This window comes from Oppia nitens, unplaced genomic scaffold (genome assembly GCF_028296485.1).
Source record: "Oppia nitens isolate AA-2021 unplaced genomic scaffold, nextdenovo-longstitch-racon4-pilon3 scaffold3_pilon_pilon_pilon, whole genome shotgun sequence".
Classification (NCBI taxonomy): domain Eukaryota; kingdom Metazoa; phylum Arthropoda; class Arachnida; order Sarcoptiformes; family Oppiidae; genus Oppia; species Oppia nitens.
The window spans coordinates 156,945-176,686 of NW_026533221.1; the positions used below are offsets into that span (position 1 = coordinate 156,945).

Genomic DNA, 19,742 nt, shown 5'->3' on the forward strand with positions numbered 1-19,742 from the left:
ATGACACTATATATTTATAGATTAAGTGTACAAATATAATCCTTATTAGATAAAAATTAATATAAATATATAATAAAAATTGATATTTTTTTTGTTAATTACCGGTAATTAAAACAAACAATATATTGTACAGATATTTGACTAATAATAATAATAATTCATATTCAAATTCATATTTTATTCATAATTATTATTTTTTTTAAAATGCACTTAAAACAAAATAAAATTAGTAAATTGATTTTTTTTGTTTAACTTAATATGTTTATATAGATATTTATAAATATTATTTAAAATTGCTGAGATAAACTTTTTAATAATAATAATAATAATAATAATAGTTATTATAATAATCTTCAAATAATTTTGATACAAAAAATTTTATTATCAATTTAATATAATTAAATAATACAATAGACTATATATTAAGTGTACAATAAATATAATTGCTTATAACTCAGTAAATGATAATAAATTAAAATACAATTAAAATAATAAACATTAAAAAACATAAAACATAAATATTTAAAATATATAAATATATATATATATATTTGAAAAATATTTTAAATAAAATTTATAAATTAATTGAGATCGTTATCGTTGTTTGGATCTAATAAATAGTACAATAAATGCCACAACTTTTAATAGGGTTGCAATCAAACACAATACAAATAGATTACGAATTAAATGATTTTCATTGAAATTATAATAATCGATAACATCTTTGCCGATAGAGAAGCACAGTCTCGATGGTAACGGTGCCGATGGTGACGGTATGGTCTGATTATTATCAATATTATTATTACCGATAATTGTCGTCTGATTATTAGTTTGAGGTATCGGTAGATCGCAATCAATATGTCTGATGTCTGACCATTGGTTAATGACCAGCGATTCAAATGAATAGTAAAACCATGAAATATATTTAATCCAAACTAATAGTTTTGGTATTGAACTAATGATAAAAAAAAATTTATAAATTAATTTTGTTTTTCTATTAATTAATATAATATAATGTGTATTTGATATGTGATAGTATGTTATAGTGGATATAATAATAAAAAAAATATATATTATTATTATTAGTTACTAACGCATTGTTTAGCAAAAAACCGCCAAATAATATGATAGGTATGAGTTGGGGCGGACCCATAGATAGGGCCATTGATGCCGATGAGGTCATACACGATATTAAATAGCCTTTAAATAATATTTTTTTGTGAAAAAAATAATATTTTTAATTATTAACTAATAACTAATTAGTTTTATAACTAAATAAATCAATGGGAAATTATATATATATTTTTTTAAAAAAAAACTAACCAAATGAGACGGCACACTGTGTGGACAAATTGCTGATTATTATCATTATAATAAAATGTTCAAAACGTGGATTAAAGCCAACCATATAGTAATAAATTGATACAAACAGTGTGGGTATCAATATAAACACCGGTAACTATAATTAGTTTAGTTTTATTTTTGTTGTTTAATCAGAAAACAAAATTTTTTAGTTAGTATTAGTATAAATTGGTTATTAATTTTTAAAAAAATAAAACAATTATAATTTACTTCAGCAATAGTTTTGGACACAAAATATACGTCCACTCTATACATGCCGTTGTGATGATCCCTAAAAAATAGCGGCTGTTCAACACAGAAGGTCTGTCCCGATTTTGTTCCCACCAAACAACAAAAGCAGTCAAACAGCGGTAAATCAAATAATAATAATTATATTAATTATTGCAATCATTATAACACACACGCACACACACAAACACACACACATACACATACACAAACATACAAACATACAAACATACAAACACACACACACACACACACACACACACACATACATACACACACACATAGACAGACAAACACCACACACACACACACACACACGTACATACATACATACATACACAGACAGACATACAAATTCACATACAAATACAAAAAATACAAACACACACACACACATACAAACACACACACACATACAAACACACACACACATACAAACACACACACACATACAAACACACACACACACTTAGAAACACATATACAAATACAAACACATACATATATACACACACACATACAAACACACACACACACATATACAAATATATACACACATACAAACACACCCACACATACAAACTCACATTGATAACTGCCATTGCGTTTTGAAATGTCAAATTTGTTAGTAACAGAAATAGGGCGCCATTGATATTCATAACACCTTTCGGATCCAACTGTTGATTAAAGTAGACGACACCGATTACTATTGAAACTATCTGTTGGACAAAAATAAATAAATAGTTAAGTATCAATTAACCCCCTGGTAGACGGGTATAACACCCCATCCCATACCACTGTCTGCAATAGTTGCATATGTGTAATCATTGGCTCCCGTAGGACAATAAGTGACGACCGCCACATCACTGCCCGAAACTGTCGGAAACAGTTTGTCCGATAGGTTGGTGCCTCTAATATCTGTTTCGGTAGTGATTTCTTTTTCTTTAACAACTTGAAGGAGTTGTTGCCGCCCGAAGACGTAGTCGTCACTGACTTAGGTTTCAGATTAGTTCCCGAAGAATAATCAAGAAATTTGTCACATATTTCCTGTTATTTATTTTTTTGAGATAAAAAACAAAAAAAAAGTTAATTCAATGATAAAATCATAATTATCTCAACAAAAAATAATAGTTTACATCAGTTTTGGTTTTGCATTCAATTTCTTTGCCCGGAATCTTAGCTATTGATTATAATAATAATAATAATAATAATAATAATTAAATCAATTATTAGTTTTATATTTAAAAACATAATTAATTACCCAATTGTTGGATATAATAGTCGCATGGATTGAAATTTGTCGGACATGTCTGATATGTTATTCAAAAAACAAAAAAATATTTATATATATATCTTAAAATTATTTCAATAAAAATATCAAACAGTTTTTTTTAATTATATATAAAAAATAATGATTTACATAACCGATTGATGAAAAAAAATTGTTGGCCTCATCTATAGTATTCAATAACAAATTAAAAATATATAAAAATAATATATTTAGTTAAAAATAACTTATTTTTTAATAGTTTATAGAAATTAATACCAATATTGCCCATAAAAGCTACCCTTCCGTCAGCAATGAGTAATAACTGTTCAAACAGTTTGACCACTTGTGATGACGGCTGATGTATAGTAAAGATAACTGTCCGACCATTACTAGCCATATCTTTCATTACTTGAACTATGTTTTCGGACATAAATGAGTCCAAACCACTGGTCGGTTCATCGCTTTTTTTTAAAAAGATTTTATAAAAAAATAAAAAATTAAATAAATATTTATTTTAAAAAAATAGTAATCTAATTACCAAAACATTATCGACGGGTTTGTCATAATCTGTAATTACAGTAAAAATAAAACATTTTAAAAAATTATTTATATTATAATTAAAAAAATATTTGTTTTTTTTGTTGTTGTATACCTCTGAAGCAAATGACAATCTTTTTGCTTCTCCTCCAGAGATACCTTTGAAAGTAGTATTACTTCCGATACGACTGTCAGCGCATCTCTTCAATGAAAACTATTATAATTTTATACCAAAAAAAAATAGAAAAATAAGACAAACAGTTAGTTAGTTAGTTATCCATAAAATTTGATAACAAATATTAGGGTTTTTTTATTTATAAAAAAGTGATTAATACAGACATCAATCAGCAATTGGTTCACCCGTTCAGTCCTTTCTTTAGCTGTCAATTGGGGATCCATTCGTAACAATGACTGGCAAACAAAAAATCATTAATCAATAGATATTTATTAAGACTAATAATTAGTTAACTAATGATTAATTAGTTTTAAATTGAATTAATTAGTGTATATAGTATATATAAAAAATATCAATCAATCAATCAATCAATAAAAAAACATAAATAATACCCAAACAGTTACCAAACATTTAAATTGAATTAATCATATGATATATTATATAATAGCTTACATTAAATATGAGATGCTCTCTAACAGTTAGGACTGGTATGAATAGATCCATTTGCTGTACATAAGCTGAAACCGATGACATTGTATTGGTATCGGCATATCGACCATTTAGTTTGACCTCACCGTCGACTATCACTTTCGATAGATTTCTGGCCGTCAATACATTTAGTAGTGTTGTCTTTCCGGCCCCACTAATCAATAATCAATCAATAAAAAAAACAACAATTACCGGTACAATAGGATATGTATTACCGTATATAATATGGCCAATAATAATAATAATAGTTGCCTATACAAACCTGGCACCCATTATGGCCAACAATTGACCAGATTTTACAGCACCCGACACTAACAGATAATGACATATATATATATATATATATATATAGTTAGTTTATAACGTAATTTTGTTGTTGAAAAAATCACTTACCATTTCTGATGATTTCCACTGATTGTTGTCCTCTATTTTTACGGCAAAATACGGTGTCGACAACTGATGCCGACACTTGACTCCTGACCTGTATGTTATGCCATGATATGGACACTGGATGTAATAGAGGAAATGGATTTAAACTACGGCTAGTTTCTCGTCTACTATTATTATTGTTTGTCATTTAGTAATTTTCAGCTGTATTAACACTGTATGGACAATAAACATCAAGGTTACTATTTTTAAATACAAAAAAAATAATAAAACAAAATTATATCATTGACCAGTACTACAGATAATAATTATATCATAGATTACTAATATTTTTTGAAAAAAATATATATAATAAGTGTTTTCAAAACTATTGTTTCAATTGTTTAGTGTTTTGTTTTGAGCGAGATTTTTGACTGTAATTTTAAATTAATTTATTGATTTATTATTGATTTTTTTTTATTATCACGTGTAATATATACATGCATTTGATTGAAACTACTATTTGCACGTGAAATAAGTTTTTCAGATTATAATAAAGTCAACAAAAAAATAAACTAATATTAAACATACATATGTATATATAATTAGATATGATTAGATAAACATTTATATAAATATTGTATAACACACCTAATTATTAATTATACTATTTTTATACACAATTAATTAATATATATTTTTAAAATTATTATTATTATTAACTTTGATAATTTAATTTTTTTTAACAAAATAATAAATAAATAATAAAATGATATAAATAATAATATAATTGATTGAAGGGCTGACTATCGTTGTTTAGATCTAATAAATAGTGCAATAAATGCCATAAATCGGATGATGGATGCAATCAAACATAGAAGCAATAGATTTCTTAGTAAATGATTTTCATTGAAATTATAATAATCGATAACATCTTTACCGATAGTAAAGCATAGTCTCGATGGTGCCGACGGTATCATCTGATTATTGTTTGTCTGATTATTTTGAGGTATCGGTAGATCGCAGTCAATATGTTTGATGTCTGACCATTGGTTAATGATTAGCGATTCAAATGAATAGTAAAACCATGAAATATATTTAATCCAAACAAATATATTGGGTACAGATCTATATTGAAAATTATTTTTTTTATATATATACAATTATAAAAAGTTTTTTTATGAAAAAAAAATAATTTATTAGTAAAATACAAACAAATAAACATTATATTAGATTATATTATAGTTACGCATTGTTTAGCAAAAATCCGCCAAAAAGTATGACTGGTATGAGTATCGGCGGACCCATTGATAGGGCCATTGTTGCCGTTGAGGTCATACACGACATTAGATAGCCTTTAAATGTAATTTAAAGTATAAGTTTTATAATCAATATTATTATAACTAATCGGTTAAACTAATAAAATAAATAAATAAACAAAAAAAACTAACCAAATGAGACGGCACACTGTGTGGACAAATTGCCGATAATTATCATTATAATAAAGTGATCAAAACGTGGATTAAAGCCAACCATATAGTAGTAAATCGATACAAATATTGTGGGAATCAATATAAAAACCGGTATCTTAAAGTTTTTTTTATATATATATGAGAAAAACAAAGTATAAAATTAATCGCTGTTTTAAATCATTATTAATAATAATTACTTCAGCAATTGTTTTGGACACAAAATATACGTCCACTCTATACATGCCGTTGTGATGATCCCTAAAAAATACGGGCTGTTCGGCACAGAAGGTCTGTCCCGATTTTGTCCCCCCAAACAACAAAAGTAGTCAAACAGCGGTAAATCAAATAATAATAATTATATTAATTATTGCAATTATTATAACACACACACACACATATATATATATATATATATATATATATACACTCATACACAATCATACACATGCATACATACACACATACACACACTTACATTGACAACTGCCATAGCATTTTGAAATGTCATATTTGTTAGTAAGAGAAATAGGGCGCCATTGATATTCATAACACCTTTTTGGTCTAATTTTTGATTAAAATAGACGACACCGAGTATTAGGGAAACTATCTATTTATGGAAAGGTATAGTTAAAAATAAGTAATTATTAAGTTTAAATAAGCCTATCACCCCATCCCATCCCCCATAGTATTTACCATAGTCTGCACTATCCGTATCTGTGTAATCATTGGCTCCCGTAGGACAACAAGTGCCGATCGCCACATCACTGCCCGAAACTGTCGCAAACAATTTGACCGATATTTTGGTGCATCAGTTAGTATATCCGGAAATGATTTCTTAGTCAACAACGACTGGAATGAGTTGTTAGCAATCGATGGTTTCAAATCAGTTCCCGAAGAATATTCGGTAAATTTATTACATATTTCCTGATTTTTTTTTTTGAATTGGAGTCAAAACAACAAACATTTAATTCAATTATTAAATAATTATTTTTAAATATAAAAAGTTTACATCAATTTTGTTTTTGCATTCAATTTCTTTACCAGGAATTACAGCTAATAAGTAATATAATAATTAAAAAAAACAATTAAAAATTAAATCAATTATTAATGTCAATGAAAAAAAACATATTTAATTAATTAATTAATCAATTAATTACCCAATTGTTCGATATAATAGTCGCAGGGATTGAAATTTGTCGGACATGTCTGATATACAGTACAACAAAAATTTATAAAATAAAAATTAAACTTAAAATTGTTACCCAAAAAAAAATTTACAACAAAATTAATTCAACAACAAAAAAATAATTAATTAATAATTATTTACATAACCGATAGTTGAGAAAAAATTGTAGGCATCGTCTATATAGTGTTAAACAATATTTATATAATTAAAAAATAACTTATTTTTTTTCATTCAATCAGTTATTAATTAGATACCAATTTTGCCCATAAATGCTACCCTTCCGTCGGCAATCAGCAATAACTGTTCAAACAGTTTGAATACTTGCGATGACGGCTGATGTATAGTACAGATAACTGTGCGACCATTACTAGCCATTTGTTTCATTACTTGAACTATGTTTTCGGCCATAAATGAGTCCAAACCACTGGTCGGTTCATCGCTTAAAGAGTTTTGTTATCAAAAAAAAAATTTGAAAATTTAAATATTAGTTAATTGAAAAAAATTAATTAATTAATAATAAATTACCAAAACATTATCGACGGGTTAGTCATAATCTGTATTATAAATAAAACAAACAAAAAATAAGTGTTTTATTAAATTAATTATTTTTTAAAAATTATTACTAAACTTATTGTTATTATTATTATTATTATATTTTTTTATATATACCTCTGAAGCAAATGACAATCTTTTGGCTTCTCCTCCAGAGATACCTTTGAAAGTAGTATTACTTCCTATACGACTGTCTGAGCATTTGTTTAATGAAAACTAGTTTAAAATAAAAAAATAATTTTAAACAAATTAAATCTCAAAATATGATAAACAGTTAGTTAGTTAGTTATCCATAAATTTGATAACAATTTTTTAGGTTTTTTTTTAAAAAAAAGTGATTAATACAGACATCAATCATCAATTGGTTCACCCGTTCAGTCCTTTCATTTGCTGTCAATCGGGTATCCATTCGTAACAATGACTGCAAACACACAGAAAAAAATATAAAAAAAAACAAAAATCATTAATCAATAGATATTTATTAAGACTAATAATTAGTTGACTATTTTGAATGATTAATTAGAGTATATATGATATATCATACATGAAATATGAGATGCTCTCTAACAGTGAGCACCGGTACAAACAAATCCATTTGCTGTACATAAGCTGAAACCGATGACATTGTATTGCTATCGACCGGTTGTCCATTTAGTTTGACCTCACCGTCGACTAACAATTTCGATAGATGTCTGGCCGTCAATACATTTAGTAGTGTTGTCTTTCCGGCCCCACTAATAAAAAAAACAACAATTACCGCTACAATAGGTTATGTATTATTGTGTATAATATGGACAATAATAATACTACGAATTTTATACAAACCTGGCGCCCATTATGGCCAACAATTGACCAGATTTTACATCACCCGACACTAAACACACACAAAAAGATAATGACATTAACATTAGGACATTAAAACAGCAGTAGTTTAATATATCATATATTGAAAAAAAAATTATTTACCATTTTTAATGATATCAACCGTTTGTTGTCCACTATTTTTACGGCAAAATATGGTGTCCATAGCGGTTGATGTCGACAGTCGACTCTGCACTCGTATGTTATGCCATGATATGGACAATGGATGTGATATTGGCGATAGGTTTAACCGTTTATTTATTTGATTAGTTTTACTATAGTCTGTCATAACAATTATAATATTGATTTAATTATATTGACAAACACTTTATGATTTTTTTTTAATAAATATATTAGATTTTTTTCAAATGATTTTTTTCAAAAATAAATAGTTTAAATAAATAAATAATTTTTGTGCAATCAATCAATTATACAGTAATAATAATAATATCTATAGTATCTGCTGTCATGCAATTTGATTTACTTTTTTCACGAGATTTAGCCCACAATTCATTATTTAAACAAATTTAATTAATTTTTCAAAAAGTTTTTTTTAATTATAATAGTAAATCTTTATATTTGGTTAAGTAATAAATTTTATATTATCAACAACAACAACAAAAGTTATTAACAAATAATAATTATATAATATATCAATATATAAATTAAATTAAATGAAAAAGTTATTTATTTAAATTTTTTTTTCAAAACTTTGATATTTGTTTACAGTATGTGTTAATTAATCATCAAAATTACTAACAATAAAAAAATTATAGCTAATTGATTAAATTGTATTTAAAAAAAAGTATTAATTAGTAAAAAAATATTAATATTATTTAAATATTTAAAAATATTAATATTAATTATATATTTAAAAATATTAATAATAATTATATATTTAAAAATATTAATAGTAATTATATATATATTTAAAAATATTTTGCAATCTATTTTTGTATTTTATAATTATTCCCAATTATTGCTATTTATAAAAAATTATTAGTTAATTTATATATATATGATATACTTGAATATATTTAATAATCATATACTATATATAGTCTATATATATATAATATATCATTATTGAGATTATCTATGTTTGATTCCTATGATAATTTCTCCACAATTGAACAACGATTGCATTTTCAATGGTTTTAGTTTAGCGGGTGTTTTGTCTGTCCGGTAAAATCGATACCGATTGACCAGATAGACAATGGCTGTCTTGGCCTCCATTAGGGCAAACCGCATACCAACACAATTTCTGGGTCCCAAACCAAACGGCATATAAGTATAGGGAACTAACTGATGGCGATTGTCGGGCATAAATCGTTCGGGATTCCAACGATCCGGTTCGGGATAATAATCGGGATTGTGATGTATGTATTGGATGTTTGCGCTGATAATAGTATTTTTCGGTATAGTTATGCCGGTATCGCCTAAAAATAATAAACAACAAATATATATATTACCGTAAAATCGTGTTTTATTTCACACGTTGAATTCAAAAAAAAAAAAATAATAAATAAAAATAAAATGAAAAATAAAATTTTTTTACGGTAAAAAACTCTCATTTTTTACCACTCCTGTTAAATTAAACGAGTCTTTGGGAGAAAAGCAAAATTGGGGGAATAAAAATTGGGGGAATAGTGAATCTATTGGTAGAAAACTCGCATTATTCCCCATGATTTTGACATGATTTCCATATGGGAGAGAAAAAACACAATTTAACGGTAGATTTAGAAAATAAATAAATTTTTTAACAAAAAATTAGAATATAATATAATATATGAAACAATTATTATTTTTTAAAAAAAAACCTAATTTATAATCATCAGTAGCTAATCTATTGGGAGAAAACTCGCATTACTTCCCCCATTTCCATATGGGAGAGAAAAAACACAATTTAACGGTAGATTTAGAAAATAAATAAATTTTTTTAACAAAAAATTATAATATAATATATGAAACAATTATTTAAAAAAAAATAAATAATAAAAACCTAATTTATAATTATCAGTAGCTAATCTATTGACGGAAACCAATGGATTGTAAATACGTAATGTTTCGGCAATACATGCCTCCAGGTATGGCATGTTTACAACAAAATCATAGGTATAGTTGCCATCGGTTGAACAATTAGACGATGATTGACCACTGATTTCTTCGTAAAGTTTTTGCTGACAGTTGTCATTCATTGCCAAACAATAGGCCATTAATGTCAGCAACGATGCAGTAGTTTCATAGCCGGCAACAATAAACAGCAGACTAGTGGCCAGTATATCGTCTTCGGTAATAGCAATCAACTGTTTGTTGTTGGCGGCGGCGGCGGCAGACTTGTCGCCTATAGTGTTGTGTTTGTTGTTGCCAATTGATCCATAAATCTTATCTGTATTGTCATCATCATTATCGCCGAAATCATTGTCATCGGCGGTAATTTCAAGCGATTTGTTCTGTGCGTTCAAAATCAGTTGCAAATAGTCTTTGTATTGAATATTATCAGTCTTTCGGCGATTAATTATCGATCGAATCTAATATTAATAATAATTAATTTTTTTTTAAAAATTAATTTTAATAACTTTAATTGTATTACTACCGTCAGTAAGCGTATATAGACCCTACTGGCTTTCAGGAGTACCGTAAAATTGTGTTTTATTTCCCATATGGATTATTTTTGTTGAAAAAAATAAAAAATAACATTTTCATATTGTAATAAACTCGTATTTTTTTATAACCCCTGGTAATAATTAAGCACTAAATTATTATACAAAGTAAAATAAAACTATATTTTTCATATGTGAAAAACTCGCATTATTTCCCTTTGACTTTGACATTTCCATATAAGGAAATAAAACACAATTTAACGGTAGACTAAATGTGACTTATAAAACCACCCGCACCCAAATAATATAAAAAATTGTTTTTTTTGTTGTTGAATAAATAAAATTTATATTACATTGAACACCTTACACCACCCCACCCTAATTGTTTTATACACCCACCCCCGCGAATTCACTTATAATTTCCTCCCCCAGTAGAATGGGGGAGAGTATAGGGTATATGTAATACCCTACTGCTATTACTAGCCTACATATCCACCACAAAAAAAGTTGATTTTTATAATTTTCTAAAAATCTGTCCAAGTGGGGCTTGATTTACGCTTACATACGGTAATTATTATTAGGCGTTGTTCACATATTACGCTCGCACTTTTTAAGAAATCTAGACCCCTCCCTCTCCTCAATGTTCGCAATTATTCGCATGTAGTCATTTAAAAAAAATTACGTTCGCTTATCCCTAACCGCTGCTACCCCCCCCCCAGCCACCACAAGAAATAAGATATTATCTAAGTCTCTACCCCTCCCCTCCCATCGTTCGCAAAAGTTCGCTTTGGCTAACCCCCCCCTCCCCTCAAGTGCGAACGTAATATGTGTACTACGCCTTATTGATTTTTAAAAAAAAAATCAATTATTATATAATTAATATATATATATATATATACAGCTGTCCTAAAAAATCTATCGACACTCGGGTGATGTAAAGTAAAACCAGTCCACTGAATCAATTTGGGAAACAATGTAAACGTAAAGTAGAAAATAAACGAACGAAACGATTGATTGATAGCTTTTTCGGTAATTATTAGAAATTCGTTTTCATGTTTTTCTTCCTCATAGGTATCGATTTTCGTCCCGAAAGCGCACGAAGCTATCACATCCATAGTCAGACTGGACATCAATTTTTTAATCTCAATTTCGGCGGCCATTAGTTTATTATTTGATTTTATTATTAATTTTTTTTCAATATTTTCAACCAATCGATTGATACAATCGTTAACAATTGGATACATTGAACGCATTTTTCCCGATGAAAATGTTGGAGATATCTATATATATATATATATATATATATATATATATATATATATATATATTATATAAAATAAATTTATATATTTTTTTATAATTAATTAAATTTACTAAATTATATATATATTTTTATATAACAACAATAATAATCAATCAATAATACAATTGATCGCATATTTTTCCATTCATTTCCCATTAGATTAAACAGCGATCTATCCATTAGTTTGTCGCCAGTGATCGAGTCGTGTCTATCGGCAAACAAATGAAAGTCTTTTATCATAATATCTTTAATCAATTGTGGATCAGCTATCATAACCATCGGCATCGATCCAAAGTAATCACTTATATATAAATATATATAATTAATAATAAAATTAAAAACAGATTTTTAAGTATAAAATTATTTGCAAACTATATATATAGATATATACTGTATATTTAAAATAATAGTAAATACATACCAATATATTTTGCCATATTTTAAAACATTGTCGATAAACACCACTTGTAGTGGTTTTGTAAAACTTTGATAGAAAGTGCCGACAAATGGTAGCGGTTTGGGTCCAGGAATCCCGAGAGAGGTCGCGAAATGGAAATTACGGGTCAAATGACTAATGAAAAAAAGTTATATTAAAAAAAGGTTTATATATATATATATATATATATATAATTAGATTTGTATTTCATTAAAAATTAAAATATTCTTTAAATATATATAATTATTAAATAGATATCTAAGATAATTTTTAATAAATTTTATTTATAGTTTTATTACTTACTAATAGCCAATTAAGCCAATTATAGTAAATATCGCAATTAAAATAATTAATTCCATAATATTTTAATTAATTTAATAAACAGGCACACTTTTTTTTAAAAAAAATATAAACAACTAAAAAACTGCTTAATTTTTTATAATCAAAAAATAAAATAACTTTTACTATAAACTATAGAAAAAATCAAATAAATGAATATTATATTTATATTACAATTATTTTTATTAACTATTAATTGTTTTAAAAAAAAATAATTCAATAAGTGATGATTTGTATACATATAATATATTTAATTAAATATAACAAGTATATACGTAAATTCAATAAGCTATACATATAATTTATATATATATATATATATATATTGTTGAGGAACTCATATATGAATTATTATTTAGTCTTACCGTTAAATTGTGTTTTTTTCTCCCATATGGAAATGTTATTCATGGGTAAATAATGCGAGTTTTCTTCCATATGATAAATATAGTTTTTTTACTATGTAAAAAAATTTAGTGTCATTATTACCAGGGATGATTAAAAAAGTTTTTTACCATATGAAAATGTTTATATTTCATTTTTTTCTGAACTCCATGTGTGTGAAAAAAAATACAATTTAACGATAAATTTAATGTTCCACTTTTATATTATTTTATTGATAACTATTTATTTTTGTGCATTTAATCCATTATTTTTTAAATTCATCAATTGATTTGATCCCTCTATACTACCTGTTCCGACAGTACTAACAGATCGATTCCTAACTTACTTTCTGGTTAACACTACTGCAGATCTGTACATCATTTTGATTAAAGCCATACAAATAAACCGTAACTCTTAAATAGTCTTCTAATAGCAACCCATTCATAAATTACGTCACAGTTCCCTATCAAACATACACCGATTTGCTTATTGTTTCGTAAAGTTCACAAATTACAGGCTATTAACGGGTAAACCCCCCATATATTCCCGTCACACAGGAATCAGTTGTTGGTCTCATATCGACTCACGCGAGACTCACTGATCCTTAAGTTAACGACAACCACAACAATATATATATATATATATATATATATATATATATATATATATATATATATGGAAACAAATAATATGTTAACAAATGCACTTAAAAAAAATTCAAAAAATGAAATGATTAAACAAAAATTTTTTGTTTAAAAAAATCATTTACGTACTAAAATTATATTTATAAAAAAAGTTTCCAATCATTGCAAAATATTTTCGAACTTATACATAGTAAAAATTTATTTATTTTTTTAAATGTATTAATATTATATATATTAGTGTATTTTATTGTAATACTTGTATATATATATATATCCTATATTATAAATACAATATAATATATTATATACTGTATATATATATATATTATTCAATACAAGCTATAAAATTAGACAAAAAAATGTTCAGAAAAAAATATCTATAATTTAATGGGAAATTAAAATATTAATTATTATGTTAGTTAGACATTAAAAATAATTGATTAAAAATTGATACATTATTAGCTAAACCGTAGAAACATTCAAAACTTTTTTAGAAAATTATTAATAATAATATATAATATATTAATATTAATATATAATATATTAATATTAATATATAATATATTAATATTAATATATAATATATTAATAACATATTAATAACATATTGTTAACATATTATAATAGTTATTGATACAATTTTTAAATTTTAAGTTTAATAATTCAATTGTATTATACAATTGTATGATTCAATGCAATTCAAGCAAAATAAAAAAAACACAAATATTAATTTAATAAATATTTTAATTTCTAAAAAAATGTGCTAGCTCATTATCATTTCATTATCAGTTTATTATTACATTTTTACAAATATAATAAATTATATTTTATTAGTTTTTTTTAAATTTATAAAATATGCTAGTTCATTATTGATAATACACTTGTAATAATAATATATGTGACATAAATAAGAAAAAGCACTAACTTTATAAAGTAAAAAAATTATTATTTAAAAAATATAAATCAATAAATTTTACTGTATATTTTAAAATAAATTTTATTGATTTATATATATATTGTAAGGAAAGTGGGGTTATTCCGGGTATATTTTTACTGTGAACACTCTATGAGTGTTCACTAACCCGGAATGTAAACCCTACTATTGCTTAAGACTAAGCCCTTACTGTGCCTTGTACGTACCAGCATTATCATCTCTATCGGTGTGTGGCTTAAGGAGCGAGCGGATCTCCTATCACTGGTTGTGTACAAAGCTATGTGTTGTTTTGTGTAGTATTTAGTCGACCGACTGTTTTAGTTTATGCTGTTCCTTGCATAAACTATCCGTATAATACTACCGTACGGATATCCAACTGATTGGTACAAAGTCTAGTTTAAGGTCTGTTTTGGTAAACATGTTTTCCTTGATATCTCCATAACCATTTGTCCTACTGATCTCCAACAAGTACCATTGACATCAGTACATAAAACCCGATTTCCAGTTCTCGATGACCTTGACCTTGTATAGGTGACCTTGACCTTGGAAATGTGACCTTGACCTTGGACGTGTGACCTTGACCTTGGACGTGTGACCTTGACCTTGGACGTGTGACCTTGACTTTTGACATGTGACCTTGACCTTGGACATGTGACCTTGACCTTGGACGTGTGACCTTGACTTTGAACATGTGACCTTGACCTTGGACATGTGACCTTGACCTAGGGTCAGTAGGCCAGTTGTAGGCCAGTTGTAGGCCAGTAGTAGACCAGTTGTAGGCCAGTTGTAGGCCAGTTGTAGGCCAGTTGTAGGCCAGTTGTAGGCCAGTTGTAGGCCAGTAGTAGACCAGTTGTAGGCCAGTTGTAGGCCAGTAGGTCAGTGTGACAGTAGACTAATGTGTCTAGTCACTTATTACTATATCTGAGCTAACCTATCATTGCGCTTACTTTTGCATACCATATAATAGGTTACCCAATAATAAGGTTTACTCAACGTCGTCACGTGTCAACACTAGTCTTTGGTCGGACCGGTCAGATCCTACCGTGTAGCGGACACAGTACCGGAGTTCCCCTCTAAATAGTATTCGCTTACGTAATTAGTGGTCGACTTCCATCGGCGCGGCGTTCGATAGCTGTCCATTATGTTAACTGTAGCCTGTAGAACCGTTGGGCCTGTAGTGAACCCATATGTGATCCATAATGTCATCCGCGACGTAATCCATGGTTTATTTCCATGACTCAATCCATAATTTTATCCATGATGTAATCGTGGTCAGCTTCCATCAGTATAACATCTATAATGTAATTCATGATGCAATCCAAGTCCACCAGCCGCGACGAGTAAGTAATAGACACAAAGTAATATGCAAATACTTTATTTCTTCTTAGAGTCAGTTATACACTGTAGCACTCCAAGAGAACTCTCGGGAGAGAACTCTCGAAAGAGATCTCCAAAGAGAACTCCGAAGAGAACTGATTTTGATGTCTGAGAGACACCACTATTTATACTAAAGTGTACGTGAGAAATAATTAGGTCGTATTGAGTCAGCTTTAATCCCTAGGCGTAAACTATTCACTTTTCTGTATAACATTTTAATACATTATTTTAACTGTGAAATATAGAGTAAAAATAAAATAAAACTTTGCTAAAATGTAGGAGTATACTATTCACTGTTTTGTATAACATTTCAAATCATTATTTTAATAGAGAAATACTAAGTAAAAATAAAATAAAACTTTACTTAAAAGTAGGTGTTTACTATTCACTTCTCTGTGTAACATTTCAATGCATTTTTAAAAGTGAATTCTAGAATTTAGTATTAAGCAAATATAATTATTTAAATAAAAATAAAACAGCGTTGTGTTAAATTCACTTTAGTAAATTTAAACACAAACAAAAATCACTTTTGTATTGAAATAATTATAGCATTAAAACACCAATCAGTATAGCATTGAAATGGCAGTGACTACCTATAACACTTCCACCCCTTCAAGTCTGCATCTGTCCTCAGATGCGTAATTAAGAAATTACGTCTGGTTCATAACTACCCCTCATGTACACAATAGTTTACAATTAATTTTTATCAACTAATTACAAATTTCAAAATTTCAAGCATTACATAAATAAATTTAAGCTATTTTATTTAATGACGTACATGCTGTCCGTTTGTTTGTTATCGTTGCCTCTTTCATTATTCATTTTATTTATAATTTCTAGTCAACATCTTCATACCCATTACCAACCAATATAATATTCGATTTCTTACTCAGCTTTGTATCGGTTTATTCATTTTATAATAAACCAACTATATTTGATAAATTCACCAATGTCATCTTTCTTTTTCTTATTTATAATAAACTTGTTTTTCATTTGATTCCTTAAATTATCCTTCAATCAGTTTATAAAAGTGGACTATGTTGATAAATTATTTTGTAGTTGTCTTCGTATCGTTATTCATAATAAATTGACTCTATATTCGGTATTTAATACCAATTTCTTTCAATTGCGAATGTCTTGAAATAATATTGCAGTCATCTTCAAGTCAGTGATTATTAAATATTCACCAGTTTATTTTTCAGAATTTATTATAATTATAAAATCCTAATCCAATTATTTTACGAATTTTCAATTTTCAAATATCCATTAACATATATTCTTGGATTATTAAACTTCATTTTAGTTGCTTTAAATGGTTTAGCCAAATAACAGAAATCATCTGTAATACGATTTTGAATTAAGCGTTGGCTTCTTGTGCTTGATTCTTGACCCATATTTGCCAAAGGTGTCGTTTGGTTGACCATTATTATTTTTTATTATTTCTTAATAACATTTTTTAATTAACAACTAATGTTAACAATTATCTCTTTATCTCTAACTTTAAATTTAATTATTAATAATCTAAATTTAATTTTTACTGATCACGTTATAGTTTTAACAAATCAAATAGTTTAAAGTTGTGTACGATTATACATTTTACTAGGCCTAGAAATGTATTAATGTACTGACTTCTCTAACAAATGATTCCTATAACAAATTCATTTTCATAACATTTTTAACTCATCTTATATAACTTAGAATTCTAAATAGTGATCACTTGTTTATTCTCATTATATCTCATTGAATTGCCTCTATCGGCGATCTATTCTCTCAATGTTATGTAATTTCATTGCAAAACTCGACGAGTGAAATTAACTTATTTTCTTAATCATCATCATGGTCTCTAAGCCATGTGAAATCTATATCTTATTGAATTGCCTCTATCGGCGATCTATTTTCTCACTGTTTTGTTATTCCATTTCAAGTCTCGTCGAACAACACAATTATTTTTACAATTGTCATTTTAATGTCTATCACGTGAAAGTTAAATCTCATTGAATTGCCTCTATCGGCGATCTATTTTTCTCAATGATTTGTAATTGCATTGTAAAACTCGTCGATCGACACAATTAAATTTTTTCTTAATTGTCATCTCGATGGTGTATAAATTTGCCGCTTCTTAATCATGTATGGGCCTACCAATTGGTTCCATAAATGGGTATTAAGACCCTACTCCGAAGGATTGTGTAGAGACACCAAATCTACTCCTTGTGTGTAACATCGCGATGTCAGCGCTATAACGGGATTTATCATCGTTAAACGCATTCATTATATTTCTTTGAACCAATTATCTTCCATCCTCCAAATAATAATACCAAAAGCAAATACACGCGGACTTTATTAAAATACGTCTATTGGTACTAGTCTTCACATCCATATATCGATAAAATTGCGATGTACAGTTTCAAATTTTTTTCCGCAAATTTATTTTACTGTTGATTATATGGTGTATGCAAATGGAGGAACTAAGATTTCTTATGAAATCTTCAATGAAGTATCTGACCAACTTTATTTCGTTATGGCGCCATATCACGTCAGAACTTCATCAACAAACCATTTTACTTTACTAGGTTTGCACTCTTTCTCACTATGTCTTCATTTTTAATAAATTAGGTCAATCATTAAAATCTTTTATTTTGAAATTCTATTTCGGAGGAACGGCCCAATATGTCAGCTCCGATTATTTCAAATAATAAGTGGTATCCATCAGCTGCAGCAGTTCTTCATTTAACTGACATGACTCAGTTATTTAATAACTTATGATTGTCTACACAGTGAGTTCAAAACTTTTTAATTTTCCATGTCATAAAATCCTAATTGAGTTCCGGATTGCTCATTGTCATGTTAATCTTTTAGGATTTGTCTTTTAAAATCTCTTAATAATCATGATTATCTTCTTCTATTAAATCTCGTCTGATGAAGCTTCTTTTATTTCACTTTTGAATCCCATTCATTGTATTCTGAATGTTTTTTCGTGTTTTGATCCCCAAAGAAATGTAAAACTTTCTTTGTTAATGCTGTAAAATGTTTAGCTTTTTTCTTTAATGTTAGTTTTTCTTCACGTATCTTAGTATCTAATATGTCAGCAGATATTCATTATGGTTTTCATGTGTGCCAAAATCTGTTAAGTCGTCTGAACCATTTCGATATGCCAGTAACCCCAAGTCACATCAAGTGTTTTAAAATAACGAGCGCCTTAAGGCGGTCTAACACTTCAGTGATTCGTC

At 27.4% G+C, this 19,742-nt stretch overlaps 3 protein-coding genes across 3 annotated transcripts; all 3 read right to left on the bottom strand.

Moving 5' to 3' along the window:
- Positions 1-581: 581 nt before the first annotated feature.
- Positions 582-4,745, bottom strand: LOC128958895 (protein white-like). Its single transcript, XM_054304856.1, has 17 exons — positions 4,455-4,745; positions 4,324-4,372; positions 4,026-4,215; positions 3,737-3,808; positions 3,513-3,611; positions 3,399-3,427; positions 3,137-3,321; positions 3,011-3,045; positions 2,852-2,900; positions 2,727-2,770; positions 2,386-2,637; positions 2,178-2,309; positions 1,573-1,665; positions 1,324-1,459; positions 1,095-1,200; positions 663-955; positions 582-610 (listed from the first exon to the last, which is right to left on the bottom strand). Exons 1-17 carry the CDS (start codon positions 4,636-4,638, stop codon positions 582-584), a joined length of 1,977 nt encoding a protein of 658 aa, XP_054160831.1. The 5' UTR covers positions 4,639-4,745.
- Positions 4,746-5,672: 927 nt separating this feature from the next.
- Positions 5,673-8,787, bottom strand: LOC128958896 (protein white-like). Its single transcript, XM_054304857.1, has 15 exons — positions 8,604-8,787; positions 8,463-8,511; positions 8,182-8,371; positions 7,987-8,058; positions 7,755-7,853; positions 7,611-7,639; positions 7,340-7,524; positions 7,227-7,261; positions 7,057-7,105; positions 6,909-6,952; positions 6,593-6,823; positions 6,375-6,506; positions 6,097-6,189; positions 5,879-6,014; positions 5,673-5,782 (listed from the first exon to the last, which is right to left on the bottom strand). The coding sequence occupies exons 1-15, from the start codon at positions 8,785-8,787 to the stop codon at positions 5,673-5,675; spliced, it is 1,638 nt and encodes a 545-aa protein (XP_054160832.1).
- Positions 8,788-9,590: 803 nt separating this feature from the next.
- LOC128958899 (cytochrome P450 9e2-like) lies at positions 9,591-16,278 on the bottom strand. The gene is made up of 5 exons (XM_054304859.1): positions 16,181-16,278; positions 12,528-12,705; positions 12,001-12,243; positions 10,558-11,029; positions 9,591-9,937 (listed from the first exon to the last, which is right to left on the bottom strand). Exons 1-5 carry the CDS (start codon positions 16,276-16,278, stop codon positions 9,591-9,593), a joined length of 1,338 nt encoding a protein of 445 aa, XP_054160834.1.
- Between the last annotated feature and the right edge of the window lie 3,464 nt (positions 16,279-19,742).